Source organism: Drosophila ficusphila, unplaced genomic scaffold (genome assembly GCF_018152265.1).
Source record: "Drosophila ficusphila isolate 14025-0441.05 unplaced genomic scaffold, ASM1815226v1 contig_412, whole genome shotgun sequence".
Lineage (NCBI taxonomy): Eukaryota > Metazoa > Arthropoda > Insecta > Diptera > Drosophilidae > Drosophila > Drosophila ficusphila.
This window is the reverse complement of record NW_025064326.1, coordinates 3563499-3584540: the sequence shown is the minus strand read 5'-3', so window position 1 is coordinate 3584540 and position 21042 is coordinate 3563499. Positions and strand designations below refer to the sequence as shown.

General features: G+C 39.2%; 1 protein-coding gene across 12 annotated transcripts in view; it reads left to right on the top strand.

The window, feature by feature from the left end:
- Positions 1–21042, top strand: part of LOC108094137 (mitogen-activated protein kinase-binding protein 1) — a 59957-nt gene that overhangs the window by 27986 nt on the left and 10929 nt on the right. For 9 of the 12 annotated variants that reach the window (XM_017194565.2, XM_017194561.2, XM_017194569.2 and 6 more), the window contains one exon: positions 19833–19924. In XM_017194565.2, the coding sequence (XP_017050054.1) occupies positions 19833–19924 (92 nt within the window). Of the gene's footprint in view, positions 1–15267; positions 16105–19832; positions 19925–21042 lie in introns of those variants that run through there. The other 3 variants (XM_017194566.2, XM_017194563.2, XM_017194570.2) reach the window with 2 other exon arrangements.

Below are 21042 nucleotides of genomic sequence, written 5' to 3'. Positions count from 1 at the left end.
AAAAGCCATTTTTCTGCCCGTACAAATTTTTAAATCATAGTTCAGTGTAATTTCACTCAGACAAGAGTATAATTAGTTGAAATTTTAGTTCGACCTTCAAGTTTTGCCTGCCTGCTCAAAAGTTGTTTTTTATGGATTTTCGCAAGGTTCGGGGGTTGTGAGACACAAATTTATAAGAATGAAAATGGCTTAATTTTATCAAAATTGTTATTTTTAATCTTTAATAAGGCATATTTTGTGGTCTACAATTTATTCAAATTGAAAAGATTTCGGCTTTTTCTCGATAGCAACCTCTTTTATAGCAGCCACAAAAACATTGACATCAATCGCAGATTTGGCAGTCTGACTATACTTATGACGCACCATGATGACTAAAGAAAGAAAAAAAGATCATCAAAAACACTGAATCCATCAAAAATATCAAAATTATCATTAAACGTTTTACTTGTGTACAGAAACACTATATCAGGCTATAAAATACAATTTTATGTTCCTAGATGACGCGGTAATAGAATGTCTCATAACCCCCGAGAACGTTGTCTCTCGACCCCCCAATAGCTATATTTTAAATATGGCTTCTGCTTTACGGACGCATTAAATGTTTATGCAAAATTTGTTCCGTGTTTCAAAAGGCTACTCACCAAGGAATGTTTCGGATGTATGCACTTTCGCAAATAGCTTGTAAAACAAAGCGAAAAGACAGCAAACACGAACGGTCTACAAAACTTTCGATCACAAAATTGGAGTTGCCATTTGGGAAGACATAAAGAATCGGCATGAGCGGAATATTTGTGATGTGGAAATGAAGATTGGAAACAAGCAAGAAGTTTCACAGTCAGCTGGTAGATGTCGCGCTTTTTAGTTCAGGGCTGTAAGCGCGTCTCACGACCCCCGTGTCTCACGACCCCCGGTCTCCCCTATAATAAACATAAGATAATATTATGTTTATAATATAATATAATATAATAATATATAATTATAATATAATAATATAAATAATATTAATATTTTGCAAAATGGAAGTAAAATATATAAATAAAAAAATTATTCTCGAACTCTTCCATTTTGACCTTTATCATGCCAACGGCGTATGATCTCTTAATTATTGTCCAAGTTGGTTTTCCATTTTTCTGGCACGCGCAAGGCAACTTTTCTTGTTTGGCAAAAACACAACAAAACTTTTGCAAATGTCAGCAAGGCGCAATTTGCGGCAAACAATTTTCTAATTTGTTTTCCCTTGGCGGGGAACTACAACAGAAAAGGCTGAAACTTTTCAACGTTCGACTTGCGTAATGCGCAATAATTAATCAGCGACCAAGCTGAGGAGGCATTCTGATTTAACGAGTTTGATGTCTGTTTTTTTCCGTTCTCCGCTTTACAGGTGGCAAAGTTCAAGGTCACACCAGCGGATAATCAAACAGCATTTTTGCACGCAATTTGCATTTTCCTTTTGATACTTATATGTGGGCCTTTCATTTTCATTAGCGGTAACTATGTTGCAGTTTTTTCTTCGATTTGCGATTTTCTAGACGAGATGGAAACTGGGAAAAATCATTTTCACAGCCGCTTTGAGCTTTTTGGAGCAGAAAACATTGGCTCGTGAGGAGGAGTATGGTTTTCCTGCATTTTCCATGTATGCAGATGGATGGATGCTTTTCCCCTCTTTCTACACGACTGCTGGACATAATTGCCCCCAAGCCACGCCCACCACCCGCAGACCACAAAAGCAAGCAACTTCATTTGCAGCCGTAATTGTTTTGGCCCATATGATCCATCAGCCCCCTTTCGCCACCCCCACGATTTTCCACTCGCCCTGCCGTTGAACATTGCTCATACGCCATGTTATCTGCGCCGGCTACTTGGCAAATTGAAAGCAAAATGTGCAGCCACTTTGCCTCGTCCCGTTTGCCCGCGGAAAAGCGGTCTCAACTCGTCTCGATTTTCCTCTTTTTTGTTCTACTTTTCTCTCGGTTAAGACAACAACGAAGGCAACGCAAAGTTAAAGTTGTCTTGCCAGTCTTGTCGGCGGGGTTTTCTTCTAATGACCACCAGCCTCCCAGTTCGCTGGGAAAGTGTTCATCAAGAGCGTCTTGTCGTTTATCATATTTCGCTATTAGTCGCAAACACGACTTTCTAACTGCACAGAAAGTAAAGTGTCGTTTGGCGATTTGTAAGCGTTTATCAAGCCAACTCGGTATAAATCAGCACACTTTCTTAGTCGGCGACGGCTTTTCTTCTCTTCTAAATATGGCCTAAACGAATCTCTTTTTAAGGCTTTCGAACACAAAGTGAAAATGCCTGATGAGCGCCAGTGGTTAATCATTCTTATTTAATTTCCCGGGGGGGAATTGATTTGTCAGCTACGGATGATAGAAAGAAAGATTAAATGTTTGCTTAGAAATTGTTTACATAGTTAGTTGTTGTCGTTTTCCTGGCTAAAACCGGCTAAGCGGATCACACTTAGCGGGGTCTACTTTTTGATTGATATGTCAGTGTGGGAAATGATGGTATTTCTTAGTTAATTAAACCTAAATCCATCCTCATTTGGTACTTAAGCATTGTAATTGTAATTGCAGCAAAATGAAAACAACTTCTAAAGCGCCATTTTTCTCATTATATTGCATCTATTACCCTATAGCATTTATCTATTGATCCCCAGACAACGAAGAACATTTAATTATCTACCCGTAAGCGTTTTCTTATATTACCCGATATATACTTATCTCCAAAAGACCTTCAAATGCGGCTTGTGATTAGCGGTCGACATCGTGTAATTATTTTGGCAAATGATCGCTTAATGTTTGCAATTGTGGGTGGCACTTATCACGGAGCAACCGTATTGATAACACAGGGAATCCAAAGAAAAAATTGTTTGTTTTGGAGGCGTTTGAGCACTTGCAATTCACAAAAAAAAAATATTAATGCATGTAGGCGTTGGAGGAGTTGCAACTTAATTAACTCAAATCGTGCTGCTGAGTGGCAGGTTATGACCAGTAGTGCCATTTGGGTTTTTCCATTTTCCGAGCGGTTTTCCTCTGTTTTTTTGGCTACTTTGTGAAAGGAAGTGGATGCTTGAGGGGCCTTGACTTTTTATCTGTTCAGTTTTGCGTACGCTTTCCACTTTCGTTGGCGAAAAAGAAAAGAATCGACTGATAAATTAAAACTCATTAATGCATTTAAATCATTGCCCTTTTACTGTCTCGCTTCTTTTGCGCCTCTCACTTGGCTTGGTGGTGCTGGGAAATTCTGAGGAAAATCCGTGTCCAGTTCAATGGCTATGAATAGACGGGGTCTTTGTGCAATGACAACAGCGTTTTCCACTTCCAGTGTCGGCCCTACCCAACGTCATACATCATTTATCCGGCTGTGTATATCATTTCTTTTACTCGATTTTTGTGGTGCAGAAAAATAACAGAATACTGTATCGATATGCGGCATATGCATCATGACTCAGGCCGAGAAAAACAAAACAGCAGCCAGTTTGGCTCGGTTTGGTTTTGTTGTCTGTGCCCCAACCCATGTTGGCCTCAAAATGTAACAAAATATGCTTACCACATACAGTGGAGACTCGCAATTAAGCGAATGATAGCAGCCTAATGGGTGGATCTGGTTTCTATGCTTAGGGAAATTAAATTTTATCTAATTAGATCAATGTTTGATATTTGTGAGCTTCAAAGAAAAACCATAATTGTTTGGAAATCCAAAAAAAAAGGGTATAAAAATAAATAAAACATATGCTCTTCGTGTTGCAAATCAAAACCCCACTGTGCCTCCAATTTATATAAATGTAACAGTGGTATGTACAGCTGTAGCTGTTTCGCCTTACCACTTTTTTATTTTCGTTGCTGTCGATCTTTGGCGTTAAAATGCATTTTTTTATACCGGGAAAAAAACGTGCGGCTCGTTTAATTGAAAGGCTTTTGGGCATGCGACAAAACACGACGAATATTGAAAGTCAAAGCGACCGCTCCCGCCTTGGCTTCCCCTGCATCGCTTCTGATCTCCAGATTGCAGACTTCAAGATTAGACAAAGTCAACTATTGAAACAATATCCGAGTCTTAATTTATGCCCCGGCTTTTGGGCTTCGCCCGACTTAAGTCTCTAAGCCGCTGCTAACCGAACAATGAAATCAGCTTTAAAGGCTGCAAAAGGAAACCACTCACTCACCAGGCTAAAACCACTGGCCCCAACCACCCACAACCCACTGGAGTCGACATCCAACCGAGTAAAACTTGAACCCCAACCAAAAGTGGCAATGCATTAGGCTTCTTCGGGTTACTCTAAAACACTTTGGTTTCTAGGAGAGCATGTCGGCTGACTAAATGATCCAAGCAATTAAAGAAAAGTAAATGTTTGCTAGGAATCAGTGAAAAAATTGCTACGATTGCTAATTGACTTTCAAAACCCTTAAGATTACCATAAGCCCGATTTTAAATGGGCATATTTCGGTTGCATCCTTAAAAAAATTCCATTCAAGGTTTGTTTTTTTGTGCCTGTTCATGACAGACATTTTCAAAGGGATGACGGGTTGCCTCTCACCTATTTGGTGACCCGGAACTGGACTTTGGTGACCCGGAACTGGACCTCTAGACCCCTTTGCATATCTCCATACGTTTGTGCAGAGTGAACATAATTCGTTTTGAGAGAGTCCGTTTGTGATTGCCTTTTTGGTCTGATCTCTTTGGCTTTTTCTCCCTGCGTGGCTTAGTACCCCCGACTTGCATTTGCCAGGGGCGCTAATATATGCTAATCCTGAATGCGCTTTTCGAAACGCCGACGACGACACACCCACGCAGAGTGAGGGAAAAGCAGAGCGGCAGAGGAAAACCAGAGCTCGGACCAGTCTAGAGTAGCCTTTGCTGCTGTTTGGGAAAGTCGCCTTTCGTCTTTCCTTTTACTTTCAACTTTTCCCCGGTCGCCGGTTTGCAGCGCTCTGAAAGCGGCTTTTCCTTGGTGCATTTACATTTGGGCTTCTCGTATTGAAAATCTGCAAGCCGATAGCTATATGTAAAATATCGCTTTTCTTGGACTGATCTCGTTTGCTAATTTTCTGTGCGGCCATGTGGAAAACGCATGGCCGCTTGGCCGAACGCCTCAAAGACTGTTTTCCCTTTTTTTTTTCCGGCCCGCTCGCTTTTCCGTCCCGTCCCTCCAACCGTTGTGTACTCGTAGTGTATATCCACCTTTTTGTGGGAGCAGTCACCCATAGTGGCGCATTTTCTGGATTGTAATTTCCAAAAGCGAGAGAAAAAGTGTTTGGGCCATTTGCATGATTAATGTTTTCGGCCAGCTCGCAGCGTTCGTTTCAATTTTCGTTTCAGTTTTCTTGGGTTGGGCTCAGTTCAGTTGAGTAGAGTTGAGTTGGGTTGAGTTCAGTTGGTTTTTGATGGGATTTGCTCTGGTGGTGGTGCCATTCGAAGTGGTTTTTCGAGTTGCCGTAGGGCGTGCCATCTTTTACTTATTAGCCCGACTATTAAGCCCAATTACCGATGCACTTACTTCCCAGCCAGCCAGAGCGGGTTGGGTGTTTCAAGGCTGAAGTTTCCGCTAAACTGCGTGAAAAGAAGGTGCATAATTAAAAAATAGATCGGTGGTGCTGAAAGTGAGATTGGATTGTGTTGAATGGCGAGCGATTAGCCCATAAATCAAGGTAGTAATGAATAAAAACGGGGTTACAAATTAGACTTAAGTAATGGATCAACACAGTGTTCAACACAGAAATGTTTAAGAATAATATCTGTGGCAACAGCTGTCATTCCTTCACAGGAATTTCGTGAATGAATACATCAATATCGTTAATTTGCAACTGCTTCTGCCACTTGTGCGTGATATTGATAGCACGCTTACACTTTTTGTAGAAACCTTTCGAGACAACTTAGCTGCCAATTGACACCCACTTCCCATATATCTTTATAGCTGTCAAAGAATTCACGATAGTTTCATGCTCGGGTTCCCCAAAGACAGCGACTTCAACAACTTCATCATCACCATCTTGGACAAGCTGAAGCCCAGAGAACGTGACAAAAGTGGCTGGGCTGACAAATCGCCCAGGGGCTAATTACAAGGGCATTATGTGGAGCACACATAAATTACCAGAGGCGTTTTTTTTTTTTTTTTTTTTTTTTTTGCCTGCTGAAGCGAAAGAGTAACGCACTTTTCTTTGTGGCATTACCAAATCAACGAGAAAAGATCGTGCAACTGTGACATTATAAGCCAACGGTATTTAGCTGCTCAGGCACTTCTGTGGTGCAACTTCTAAGCCACATGGGTGACCCACACTTGCCCCACTGTACCCGTAATTCCACTGTGGTTCCACACCTTTCATTAAATGGAAACTGTTGCAGCACATCGTGTTCGGTGGCTTTTTTTCGTGTTTGCTGCTTGCCGACTGTTTTATTTGATGGCTTTGTTTCCCATGTGTGAACAAAAAGTCAGGCTGACCATAAAACAATGCAAAACAGTTAGAGCCGCAAATAACAGGCAAACAAACAGCGAGAGAGTTTAGATGGATGGGGAACTGGAGTGTAGGACCCATGAAATTATAACAAGTTTTCAAGAAGTGTCAATGAACTGGGCCCACAGCAAGAACTACCTGAATCAAAATGTTATTTATTTAGTTATATATACGGGTGGAAATGTCAGTTGTGCCTGATTTCGGGCAACAAAGCGTAACAAACTCTTTTTGACCCAGACGAACATTTCAAGCATGGCGGAGGAAAATCCAGGAAAGAATAAATAGTTGGCAAAAGTGGAGGGGAAGTTAGTTGTGATTTTTGCAATTTTTATACCTATAGTCTTAAGATCTATAGCTCTTGGCAACCATTACTTACCTCCTTTAACCTTTTTTCCCATTGCTCAACTCGCCATCCATCACTCCATCGATTATTTAGTTTTCATAGGCATACCATATATATATTTTTTGAAGCCAACTCTTGGCACCCTTTATAAGCATGGCCCCAACATCCCCACCCCCATTTTGCGATCTTAGATTTGCATAATTTGCACTTTGGCATTGAGCACCGGAAAAACGTGACTAGTTTTTTTCCCTGCCCATTGCCCAACCAAACAGAATTATTCTCTATATTATATAGCACTAACTATATCAGTCCGGAGCGTGATTTCTTATGCTTATCGTCATTTGTTTATTTTTGGCTCGCAGCTGAATTTAAATAACCCGACTGGTCCGAGTGCAGGTCGGAATGGAATCGAGATTTTTTATTATTATTTACGATAAGCCATGAGCTTAGATATGCGGCAAGAACTTTGCCTGGCGAGAGATGACTTAAACATTTATTTTTAAATGGTGTGCTAAATTCATAATACGGGGCGTATACGTAATGCAGGTAAAGTAAGTGCGAGTTAAGAATAATAAACTAGATACTTTTAGTTGACATCAAGATTTTAGATTATTAATACATAAAAAATAATGAAAAATAATCCAGAAATAATAGTAAAGGTTATAAACCATTAAATCCAAGCTTCAAAAAGAATGTTAAAGCGCTTTAGGGTAACCCAACTATTTTTTATAATCAATCTCAGGGCCTTTCAATCTTTTTCACACTCTCCACTCGACTCCGCCCACTTGATGGCCACTTGTCAGCTTGACAGTTTTACTAGCGTTTAGCTGGAAACCCTCCACATACTTTGTCGGAGCCGCCAAATTGATGGCTGAAATATTTTGTAACCACATTTCTTGCCCAATCCGACAGATTGAAAACTTCACTTGACTGTATGTCTTTCTCCGCGGAAAAGTTTTACGCAATCGTGGGGAAATGGGGGGTTTTGGGGGGTGGACGGGTGAGTAGGGTCTGGTTTTTGGCACGTCTTGGCATTTTCCACCAGTCGCGATCGTTGAACGTTAACCGCACCGTGAAAACGGAGCTAACACTTTTCAGTTGCCCTCTCTTTCGGTTCGTCTGAGCAATTTTAAAATGCAGCCAGCATTTATTCTCGTTTTATTTTGTTGTCGTTGCGTTGTGCATTTTTAATTCTGCTTAAGCCGGCCGGCGAAATATTCAATTGTTTTGTCGCCCGTAGACAAATAAATTTATCAAGAGTTTAGAATCTAAAAGTTGTAGGCTGACAGAGTATCTGTATCTGCTCGGTTGTTTTTTCGTTCCACATTTCGACACGCGCAATTACATTTGTTTCAGCCCACTAGCAGCATTTGTTGTGGCTCGTTTTTTTTGTTATTCTACATAGTTCTGTTTAGTTTTTTCTACTTTGTTGCTGTACTTAAACTTGATTTGTGGCAGTCAATCGGCGAAAACTTTTGAAGCTCGAAATGCGAGAATGTTGTTTGGCCGGCGAGTGGCAAAAAAGTTGTCAAATTTGCCTAAACTTGTGGGCAAATGTGTTTAAATGTTTCGCATAAATAAGGTGCGATAAGTGTGTAAACAAATGCGGATTCACGTTCTGCCTTTAAGTCTGGGTTATTAAATACTTAAGCAACAATGTTGAAGAATACCTTCACTACACTTTCAACACCTTTTGTTCATTGAGTTCCCTTGCTTTTTGAACTGTATAACTTAGCTTTTTCTTTTATTTCTTTTTTTATACAACCCCCATGATCAGCAAATTGATTGATGTTGGGGGCACTCCTAAATGTTTTTGTTCTCGCCCAGATACAGATACAGTATCTCACGAAGCTACCGAAAATCCAGCCAGACAGTCTGAGCTCAACTTTATTTATAAAAAAAAAACAATTTGTTGCCGCCCACTTGGTGTGCGGTTGGGTTTTTTGACAAATTGACTTTCTTAGGCGGAGGAAAGGTTAAGTGGAGATAAGATTTTCGACTCATTTGCATTTTAACGGTGATAATAGACTGTTTATCTTTTTATCAAGCCATTACTCCGTTGACGCCCACACTTGGACTCTAAAATTTTCTTTTTTCCCATTTGTTAAAATTTATAAGCCTTCCCAAATAGTTTTTCTGTGTGGTCAACAGGTTGATTTATTAATTAGAGCGAAGCCCGAGGCAGGAATTGGTTGAAACTCAACCTATCTTGACTTTTTGGGATTCAGGTTTGGTTTTCGGCTTTGCAAATGCATTTCTAATGAGATTTATTTTGGTTCCGAGACGCAAAAAGCTTTTTGCTGTCTCAGCAGATGATGTCAGTTCTTTGAGCTGCTCTCTACTTAACCGAAATTATTTGTATTTCTCTTTGGCTTCGGCTCAATTGCGTGCCGGCAAAACCTAAAATAAGTAAAACATTTTTCGACATGACTCCCAGCTAAACATCAAGCGATTTGTTGAGTGTCCAGCGTGCTAAGATTGAACATAAATCAAAAATTATATATTTCGGGTTAACAAGAGGGGTTAACATCATATTTTTATTAGCGAGAAAAAAACCACCGCAGCTAATGGATTTCTTCGACAGAGTTGGAGTTTTCTCACTTTGCTGAGCTGCCAAATTGCATTTACCTGGCAGTTGCGGGCGACCTAAAAAAATTCGATACTCCTTAACAAGCTGTAAAAATAATCACTAACAGCCATAACAATTTGTTGGCTTTATTTGCCGAACCGCCCACAGATATGCAGATAAAAAATCGAGGTAAAAGGCGAGCTGCAGCGTAATTCGTAATTTGCAAATTAAGGTTGCTAAATCTTGTTGTTTACGGCTCATTGAAGAATTGGTAACTTGATCCGCGGACTGACTCTTTCTTTGCAATCTCTTCTGACCCAGATGAGTAATCAATTTATATGGATTGGCTATGGATTTAGATAGCACCTTTATTTTCATTCCATTGTCTTTCCAAATTTGCATAGTCTACGAGTTCTTTGTTGACCGCCAATGTGTGTGGTCTTTGATGATTTTTCTTTGACGTGGGGATTGTTTATGTATTCTAATACTGACTTGTGGTCAGCAGAGCTGATGTAGGTTTTTTTCACGAAATACAAATAAAGGATTGGCTTAAGTTAGCTATATTTACATTGCAACTTTAGCAAGGTGTTACAAAAATCGAAGCAGATTTGTTTACATATTTTTTAATATTTAAATTGTAGTAAATGCTTCCACTGTTTTAATAAAGAGTGTATACTTTTGGGATCTGTAGCGATTTAACTCAATCTTTCTTAAGTTGTAAACGTATTTTGGAATCAAATACATTATTATGATATCAATTATACACTTATAAATTTTAATAGTTTAATAGCTCAATAAATGTTGTTTGAGTTATATTTATTTCACTTAATAACTTCCTTTGCATTACTGATTTAAATTCATTTATTCACATATATGATGCAAGTTAATAATTATAATTAAAAAACTGAGACAAGTTTACTTCGAAGCTGTCTGGGTGTGAATTATACAGTTGTTTAATGAGCTCAGGAAATGAGACCCAAAAAAAACTTTTAAAAAAGCTATGCATGCAAAAAATAGAGGCAAAATATGCTAAATTACTCTTGGCCATAATTTATTTAGCTAGTTTATTTCTTTTTTTTTGCACCACAATTTAGTCAGCCGCTATATTTCAGTTTTTTAGCAAAGAAGCATCTAAAATGAGCTGAGGCGTATTAATGCCTAGAGTTGTTAAAACAATTCGCAAAGATTTTGTTGTGGTCAAGAAAAATTATGAATTTTAAAGGCGAAACTTGAAATACTCTTTTGAACAGAAAACTTATCCACAACAGCAACTTATGTTGAAAAAAGGTATATCTCTTGCAAAAGAATAGAGCAAACGTGTGGGCAGAGTTTGGCATCTGGGTGATTTTGAAATTTATGAAATGCCGGAAATGGTATATCAATCTCTTCAATGCTTTTGCCGACTTCTAATCAAATTATAAGTAATGCCATAAAGCCATTTTAATACCACAAAATTAAGTACTTAAAATTTATCACTCGAACAGCATTATGCAAAAAAAAAATGCATTTAAATAAAACACAGAAAAGACAAACTGTGGGCAGACTTTAGGGGCTGGCAGCTGACAGACTGACACTTGTTATTAGAGCCAACACTCTTGGCCTGGGTGTACTCCGGTTTTTGCCTTTTATTTGTCAAATTGTAGCAATTTGGTTAAGTGCGTTGCAACCGCTGCAGCTCCCGAGACTTTTCTGTACGAACATATGGAATCACATGTATCTGCATCTCGTTTGTCTGTGGGCGTTCCCCGTCGTTTCAATTTGAAACGCATTTTTTTCGAGTGGTTTCCACAACGGCAACCACAACTCCTCTGCAGCATTTAGCAGTACATAAAAATGAAGCACACCACGGACAAAATGGAAAATAAAATGTTTCACTCTCCATGTAATTAAATCTTAAAATGCATTTTGTGACCACACGAAATTGATATTTTTTTTTTCATTCGGTTTTGGTTCGGGCATTATGTAATCAATATCTTGAATGGGGCCATCACTTTATAATGGGTTAAGTCGTTAGCTCTGAAATTGATATGCAAAGGCAAATGAAGTGAGATAGTGAGGGTTAAGATGTGACGGAGGGTCAAAATGGGCATGGTTTGAAATTCAAGATACTCAGTTTAATATATTCAAAACTAATCCAACCTGGCAATATTAAATTTTAATGGTTATAATTTAAATAATAATTGCTAGGCAATCATTTTAATATTTATGATATGATAAATTAGAATCCCTTAATTTTCCAGCGCTCGTCTTCATCTTCCCACAGTAATTACCCACTAAGGCCCACACATTCCCAAGCCATCTTCAATTTACGACAGCAACGTTCACTTAGCCATTCAAATCTGTGATTTGAATGTCAATTAAAGAAAGCTTACAACAAAAGCATTTTAAGCCGCGTCTCGGAAGTTTAGCCATATAATTAACACTTATAATCGACCGGAATATAAAGACTTTCAACTCTTTCCGCATATCGCCCTCTCTCTTACTTAAATTACTTGCACAAATAGCAATCATTAGATAAATTGCGCGGCCATTACGAAGTGCACTACGTGCCACAGACATCTCTAGGAAAAAAGCAGGCAATAAAAGCACCGAAAAGAGGCTTTTAACTTACACTAATGCCAGATTAAACTTTCAAATCAACTAAGGCCGCCGAAGATGCAGTCGCCAGGTTGAGACTTGCCATCCCAGACACTCCTCCTTTAACATTAAAGTTAAGAGGCCGGCGAGCTGGCAGCATCTTTCATCAACTTTGACACCCGAGAGTAACCTGGCCGCTTAAATATTTCTTCCTACTTTCCATGCACTGTTTTCCTTTTCGGCCGCTTTTCCGCCTTGCCGAAATTTATGGCCAACTTTTCCCAGACTTTTCCAACTGCTGAGCGCCAAGAGCCATCACGCTTGTCACGTAGTTCAAGTGGTTCGCGGAGTAAATTGCAACGCTTTATTATTGAATTATGTTTCATATTTTATTTTACCATTGCTCGCCGGAATTTTCTCCAACACCCCGTATGATCAGGCGTTATGGGTTTATTGATTTCGAATTAATTGTGGCTCGGCTCGGCGATTGATGGCCAACCTGTTGTTGTAACACTTTGGATTGCAGCTAGCTGCAAATCTGTGCAATTAATCAAAATTGTCGGCAACGCTTCAATGAGGCTGCAAATGATTGGCGCAGATAGCTGAGATTTACTAAGATTTTCGAGCTTACCTCATCGTGAGCTTTTTTAATTCGAGCTGCCGAGTTATTGACAGATTGACAAAATGCGCATGCGCCACACCAGAATCGATTGAGTGGGTTTATTGGAGCGCTGATTGAACTGATCGACAGCTGGGATTGAAATGTTGAGTGCTTTTCAGGTCAATCTTTGATCGTTAGATTTTTTTGAGAGGTATCCGAGTGAGAAGGCAGCAATTGGTAGAGGTTAAATTATGTTAAATTAAATACCAACATATTTTGGTACCCAACATTAATTCTAATTGAGTCTCATTTCAACCAGCAGACCAATTATATAATTATTCAAAATTGCCGCGGTCGCAACTCATTTTCAACCCTCCAGGGAGACTCCCCACTTAGCAGACTGCCTTGTTTTTAGCCCACAAAGAGCAGAGATCTAATCTGCGACGCCTAGAACAATGCAAATAAATCATAATAATTATTGATTATAGTTGCCCACACAAATCAAATCGAACAAAGGCTTTGTTTGCAGCAGTGGTCAGGCGCGAACAAAAGTATTTCGATTGGCAATTTGCATTGCAAAAACTATTTGAAAATTGTACAATCCGAAAATGACAATGAGGCAAAAGGCATTTTAATTACGTATTTGCAAGAAGGTGGGATTGCAAAGGCGATAAATAGCTCTCCGCAGACAGACTGTGGATGGATAGTTTGTAATTCCAGTGCAGTCCGGCGATTTTTCACGGCGCATATCAAAGGAAAACAAGGCAGCCAAGTGGCACAGCAGCTAAAATCAACCGCTACACGGTGACAAAAACTCAAGTAACAATGGAATACATTTTGAAAATACCAGAAATGTTTTATAAAAACAAAGTAAACATTTTAAGTGTTTAGAGAGATTTTCAATTAACTGTATCCACTTGGCTATTTAGGTAATTATTTAAAATTATGTTAAATGTTATATATTTACATATTTGCATTTTTATTTATTTTTGATTGAGTATTGTTATTTTCTTGCTGTGTATCGACAATCGGCTACCAGCAACAGTGAGCAGTCTGCATTCATTTGAATACGCGGCGCATGCAGGCGGACCTAGAGAAACCCCAGTCTCCCCCTGGAATCCCCCATATCCCCCGATATCCCCACGACTATATCTATCTGGCGAGCATCTGTCGGAGCAAGTCGCTTGTAACTTTCCCCCATAAACTAGCGCCGAACTGCGACTCTGCGACTTGGCCATGGCATGAAGAAAGATAAAGAAATTGGCTGCACAATTTGGGATCACAGGGAAATGTCTGTGGAGATGGAGATGAAATGGAGGCATCCGGAGGGGATGGGGGTGGATGAAAACCAAAGGTGTCTGTCAACTGTGCATTTTTTCCAGTGTGCCTGCCAGTGCTTTGTTTGTTTGTCAATCTGTCGGTGGTGCAGTGCGTTTCAAGTTTGGATTTTGTTTGGGCTTCGGCTTGGCTTTTCAGCCTCTGTCTCTTTTCTCCCCACTGATGCCTGATTATTTCACTTGATTTGTGTTATGCAAATTGATTTTCTTTTCTGTCGACTCTGCAGCTTGTGTGTTTTTTGGTGAGTTGTTTATGGAAAGGTAGCTACCTTTTTGATTGGCCTTTGTGCAATAGCTCAGCTTATGATTGCACTTGAATGAAATTTTTCAAAGCGAATAGTTTATGTGTGTCGACGGTCGAGAGATGATGGGCGTTGGTATAACAATCGGATATTTATGGTTTGTTTGTCAAGAGAGAAGAGATAAAACCAGCTTAACACCAATAAATACAAAGTAACCATTATTAGTTGTATTATTTGTAATTAAAACTGATGATAATCCCAACCAATGAAATACCCTCAATAAAGCCCATAAGTCTTAAACGGCAATTTCCATATATTCTGCAAATAGACAGTGCACAATTGGATTGCTTTATTTAGCAATTGCCTCAGAGTCTGAGTCTTGACCAAAGCATCAGCCCAAACAAACAATCTCGCCCCATAAGCACAGATGTATCTGCATCTGCATCTGTATCTGTGGCCATCTGTATCCGTATCTAACTATCTGCACGGCAGTGGTAAGTGTGTTCCACTTGGCTGACCCGATACTCTCATTGTAATTTCAGCTACTAGCTCGGCTGTTGATTTGCCTAATTTCGTTTTACGGCTTTTGGAGGGAACATGTACGCCCACCATTCAGCGATTCTGAGAATTTATTGCAATCGGTGGGCAGTGCAGACATACAAATAGACAGACAGACAGAGCGATTTCGATGCCATAACTTTCCACAGTGTATATGCAGATTATTAAATAATTAAGGCAATCGTGGGTGCCAAAACTACAGCAATTGATTAATTGTTTTAGCGTGTTTTAAGTTTAAATCCCCCATTTCTTGGCCCTCCCGCACCAAGTTGCAGTCGATTTGAAGTAGTTTGCTTGTTTCGCGTGTTAGAACAGCGATTGCTATTTTGGACTTGGGGCCAGAAACGTGTTTTCCAGTTTTTCAGTTCCATCGTGAAATATGCAAATTCGCTGCTGAGCTTCAAGACTGAGTATCTAACAGAAACGTGTGCGTGTCTCTCAAAAACTCAATCGGACAGGTCTCAAACGAGCGTTTTTCTCTCACCTTTTTTTTCAGCCATATATCTATCTCTTGCCATATCTCAAGCTCTCCGTTGGCTCAACTCAATATCGGCGACGTCGTGCTGAAATCGTTGAAATCTCGCCAGTTTCATTTGAGCCGCGCTAAAAACCGATACGCGACAACGGCTGTCACAAAAAACAAAAACAACGATAATAACAACAACCACAAAAAATAGTCAAAAAAACAAATCGCAGCAACCACAAACGACCAGCGATTTTTGAATATAATTATAAGGCAACGCTTTGATTGTTGTAAAAAGAAATTAGCAAGCAAGCCAGCGAAAAACGTGCAACGAATATCTTATGAAAATTTACACAAAAGTTGAACAAACGCAGGAAAAAATTTAGTAAAAAATACAAAATAATTATAGTTCAGTTTCGGTGGTAAAAAACAAAAGATAAATAGATACCGCAGCACTGAAAGATACAACGAACCGAACGGATACAAAGAGAACACCCAACACGACCTTGACAAAGTCGCAAAGAAAATAAGGAAAAAAAACGAATAAAAAACAGAGAAGCACAAGACAAATGCTATAAAGACTAGTCATCAAAAACAGCCGAAGAGCAACGAAAAAACAGTAAAAAGTATTATTTAAAGTGTATTATTAATTATACGAAAAACGAAACCACAACGCCCCCAAAAAAAAGACACAAAGTACAACTGAACAAAAACAATTACGAATTTATAGCCTTAATACATACATTTTTTTTTTTTTGGTGGGCGTCTGTCTCAAATGTGCCATAAAAGCAGAGATAGCCGAAGAAGCCAGATTTGCAATTAACTAAATAAGTGAATACTCACCGAGGAATGTTGTTTTGTGTGCCCTCGAGGACCTTCGCAGAGATTGAGAAATGTTCGCGCCCCGAAACTCATCGCCGGTTGCCACTTACGGCAAGGAGGATGTGGCAGCCTACGAGGTAAAGGTCGTCCATTCTTTGGACTCAACGTCGGATAAGTCGCATCCGTTTCAACTTTCATTTGCTTCGGTTAGAAAGCAGTTCTCGCTGACTTTTCCCCGGTGCTTTTTCCCCCTTTGCATATTGGCCGGAGCAACATCCGTTTGGATATGGTTAGATATTCGTATCCAGATATACGTATCCATGACTGAGATTTCTGCCCACTCTCGGAGTCCACCGCATGATTCATTTCGCTACAAAACTTTTGTCTCCGCACTTGTAATGGATTTTTGTGGTTTTTGCCCCGGCATAAATATTCTATTTGAGCTCGAGCTGCCTGCCGCCTGGTGCCCCACGGGTAATTATGGCAATTAGCTAATGTCGGCAGCTTCTGAAACTCAAAGGAGGAATCTCAATAGAAAATACCAGTCCCATTGTGTTTGAAAAAATCCGAGCTCGATTCGATTTTGTTCTATCGAAAATCTCTTGGAACGGCTTGGATTTTGGCTTGTTTTCATAGTCATAAACAGTTTGCTCACGTAAGCGCCTTGTGGATACAAATGTATCTGAAGGTATATTTAGCCGCCATTCGTATTTATTTCTTTTTCTACACTGATAGAAATATACGAGGCAATTATAAATTATAAGCTCAGATTTATTTCTTGGCAAATATAAAATTTCCTATAGTAAATTTACTAAAAATTCTTAAAGTAGATAAAAGGTCTTGTTTTTTCTTTCTGTGTACTTGTTTTTATTTCTCAGCTTTGTTATGAGGGCCATGTTCGTTTGTCGAGTAAGCCGATGAAAGCCAATTGAAAATGCACGAAACGTGGTAGGGCAAACGAAAATAACCAACCAGCATAAAAACAAGCACAAACCAGAAATTCTATTTGCCAAAGACAACATAAAACAAAAAAAAAGTGCACCACAGATTTAGCATTTATTTATGCCGAGAATTAATATTCATTTGATAATGCCACGCTCAAAAGTCGCTGACTTATCAGCCTTTCCATAACTCATTCATACTTAATTATGCAAGAAATTCTGATCAGAAATCTTTTCCTGTTTGGCAATTTATTTATTTATTGATTAAGTTAGTAGGCAATTAAGCCCGGCTTTGTTAGAGGCGCCAGTTCGTTTTTGGCTGCTGGAGTGTAACCAAACAAATAATGTGCGGCATGCCATGTTTTCCACTCAGAGCTTTGATTTGATTAAATACAAATAATTACAAACATGTGTTATAATAAATATTCATAAATTGATGGTGAAATTTTACCCGTAATTGCGTACACTCAATCTAATTTCCTCATTCTGCATTCATGTTTTGTTCTCACTGAAGCAGGCTTAAGATTTGCATATTTTTCAGCATTTTGCTTTTGTGGCCTTAAGGTAAACATTTTCATTGCGTGATCGTTGGTTGACACCTGTCCGCTGGAAATGCTTCAGCTTATTTGTGGCCTTTTTCGCTCGAATTGTGGGCAGAAATCCGAAATGTTTCAGACCAAGCCATGTGGGTTGGGCATAGAATTTGGCCAACAGTTGCAGCCAACAGCTGCGTGCATTGAACTTGGCCAAAACGATAAACAGCAGCAGCAGCAGCAGCGCCAGTGAAGTCAGACACTTCATTAACAAACTCCGGGCATTGGGCCAAAAGCCACTTGACCGAAAACTGATTTGCCTCAGGCATCTTGGCCAATTTTACTGACTGGTCATGGCCAAGATTTCGTCACTCGTTAGGCAATAATTAATTATCATTTAACTGCCGCATCTGTCACACAAAATGGAAATTTGAGTTCTCTTCTGCTGGACATTAAATTTCGCTACTCCACCAAATATGTAACAAAGGAATTTTGCTTTGTTTGGCTTAGTTTTTTGTGGGTTCTTTTGTATTTGGCAGCTCCCAAATTAAGCTTTGATGAATGGCGTGTGTTGACTTCCGTTTTGAAAAAAGAAGTAGATGTGTAAAATAAATGGTATTTAAAATACCTCTCGACCCGCGGCAACTGTTTGTGGTGGAAAAAATACGTTTTTACTTTACCTAAAAGTCGAACAAGAATTTAGACGGAAATGAAAATGTTTCTATTGTGTAAAGAGTAATTAGTTATGCTCGATGAGAAATTAAACAATTTTGTAAATATCACAGACATCGAATCAAAAAGGAATGTGCATGTTTGAAATTACACAACGAATCCCAAACTACAATTAACCAATGTTCAAGCCGCTGAAATCTTCTAAAATAAATAGTAAAGCAACAAGCAAATAAATCTCCCAAAATTACAGACAACCATTAATTTTTTCTCCTGCTCTGCCTAATTACCATTTGAAAACGAATTAAAAAGCAGCAGCTCACGGATTCGGATTCGGATTCGGTTGCGCATACGCCCCGTAATTGCCTTGCTCTCTCCCCCTTTTTCACTTAAACGAAATCGATGCCAGTTGGTCATGATTTCGGGGGAAGCTTTGATTATCATTTTTCAGTCATGGTTAGCATATTTTCATTGTTGCTTTATTTTAGTCATGCCCAGAAAATTTGTTTACAATTTCACGGCGTATCATTGTCATTAAAAATGCAAATACGCGGGAGAGGAACAACGGAGAGACTTAAAACCGGTTCATAGATCGACCTTATACATTAAAATATAGATTTTAAAGGCTGCGTTGGTGTGGCTCGATTCTCGCTTAAGTGAAACAAGCCAATAAAGTAATTCTCGTAGTAAACAAACACTGGAGCTATTTTGTTTTGTGTCTCTGTCATTCCGAGATGATCTCAGTCGGAATGTATTTTGTATCGGAATCGGAATCTCGGAATTGCGAATCGCATTTGCGACGCAGAAACACAATAATCAAGCATCTTTTGGATGCTCTTTGCGTGCCAAAGTTGACAGAGTCGTCTTATGGATCGCCCACTGTTGAGTTCTGATTTACGTCTGACAACCATAAAGTATTCCATTTCGATTCCAATGCGGCAGTGTGTTCGAACACTTTGTTGACTTGCACTTCCTTTTCACTCAGATATTTGCCAGTTATTGTTCAACCTGTTGTGTTCTCTGAGCTATACGCCCCTTAATTGTTTTAGTTTTGTTTTTATGGCTTTTTTAATAACTAATAAGCTGGTGGCTTGGGCAAGATCAAGGTGAAGCTCTGGTGAGGCGTAACAAGGCGGCTTTTGAACACAAAAAGGCAACCGACACACAAAGAGCCATATTTACTCGGTTTCTAGTGAATGAAATAATTAGGTATCTCTACAAAAATAAAACAAATATTGTCAGTTATTTTAAACCTTTTTTAAATGCGATAAAATCGAATTCATATTGCCGCATAAATTCAATTTCGTTTGTTATTCAATTTTGGATTTCGTATTTATGGAATTCAATTCGGCTTTCTCCCCTTGTGGAGAAATATACAAGTTGAAAAAGCTTGTTAATAAACTATTGATGAAAAATATAGCAAAAACCATTGGAAAATCATGTTTACATGCTGAGGCAATTCCTGTTGTTTATGTTTATGTAAATCGTATAAGGCTGGGTTCGTATGTAAACACACAGCTCCGACATGATAAATGTGCGAATTGTGTGCGTTAACAATTCTCACAGCAAGTTATCTTCGTTTGGTTTTATTTTTGAGCAAATATTCCACAAAGTGACCTTGCCGAAAGCGAAAAAAGATATACAAAAACTTTGCAAACAAGCTGGTACTCGAGTGATGTAATGCGATATCTAATGTTACGATGTTCTCCCCTCTTCTTGCAGATAAAACTCAAAAAGGTCTTGGGCCTGACTGTGTGCAGCAATGCGGCTTTGGATGTGTCCCCAGTCAGCGGCCTGCTGGCCTATCCAGCTGGGTAAGTATCATGAATCTCAAGAATATTACATATCCAGCAGCGCCGAAAAGGAAACCGTCAGAACCTGTATCTCATTTCCTTCTTTGCTCCGAAAAAATTCAATTCCGTTTAATTCAAGCTTTAAATTTGCTTCGGGAAAAGAGTGCAATGAAAACGCCTGATTTAATCTCTCCTCAACTGTCGCACATGGCTGCATTTTTCCATTTCAACGAGGAAAATCTGTGACAGCCTCAGAGGGAAATCGGAGGGGCGGGAGTGAAATAATGTCAACGCGATTGCCGTTTTCCCACCAGAGGATTTGCATATGCCACTGAATGTTTGCTTAGCTCACAATAGGTTTTACGCGGCGTATACGTAATGTACGCAATAATTGCAATTTTCAATGACAGATTGGTTAAACGTTAAAGCTTAGAGCTAATGGAATGCGGAGGCAAATTAACTGCCGTGACATCTGTTGGTTTTGATTTAGATTAAAGAAAATCCATGGCAATTAATTTGGATCACAAAGTCAATTCATTCTGTTTGCTTTATCCTCTTCAATCGGATTTTGATTGGTCGTTTAAATTGCGCTTCTTTATCCCGCAAACATTTCAATTAATGCGAGTTAAGCCGAGGAACTCTACTAATTATGTGCATTAACAAAAAGGGCATATTTACGCTTCCGTTGCGCTGAAAAAGTTTTTTTCTTGGCTCACACATGTATGCATAGTACCATTTGCAAGCATGAATAAATAGAAAATGCCGAGGGAAATTCACGCAGGCCAACGTCGCAAACTAAATGCACTTCACAAGGTTAGCAAAAGTTTGCAAAATAACTTTGCTTATACTATATATTTACTGAATGACATAAGAGAACGAGTGGGATTCAGTAATTTTGAAGAAGAGGATACCTCCTTGAAATAACTAAACTCAACAAACCTGATGTCGAAGTGGAATATACATAGTAGCAAGGGTATAACTTTAAGTGAAAGATGTGGGCGTGATGCGCTCATTACGAGCAACCAGCAACGAGCAACAGTACCTACAACAGAAATAAATCCGAGGAGGCCAAAGAGCAGCTTAATAATGAGCCAGCCGGGCAGACAGTTAGCTGGCATTCCGGCACAAGAGGGTTAAAC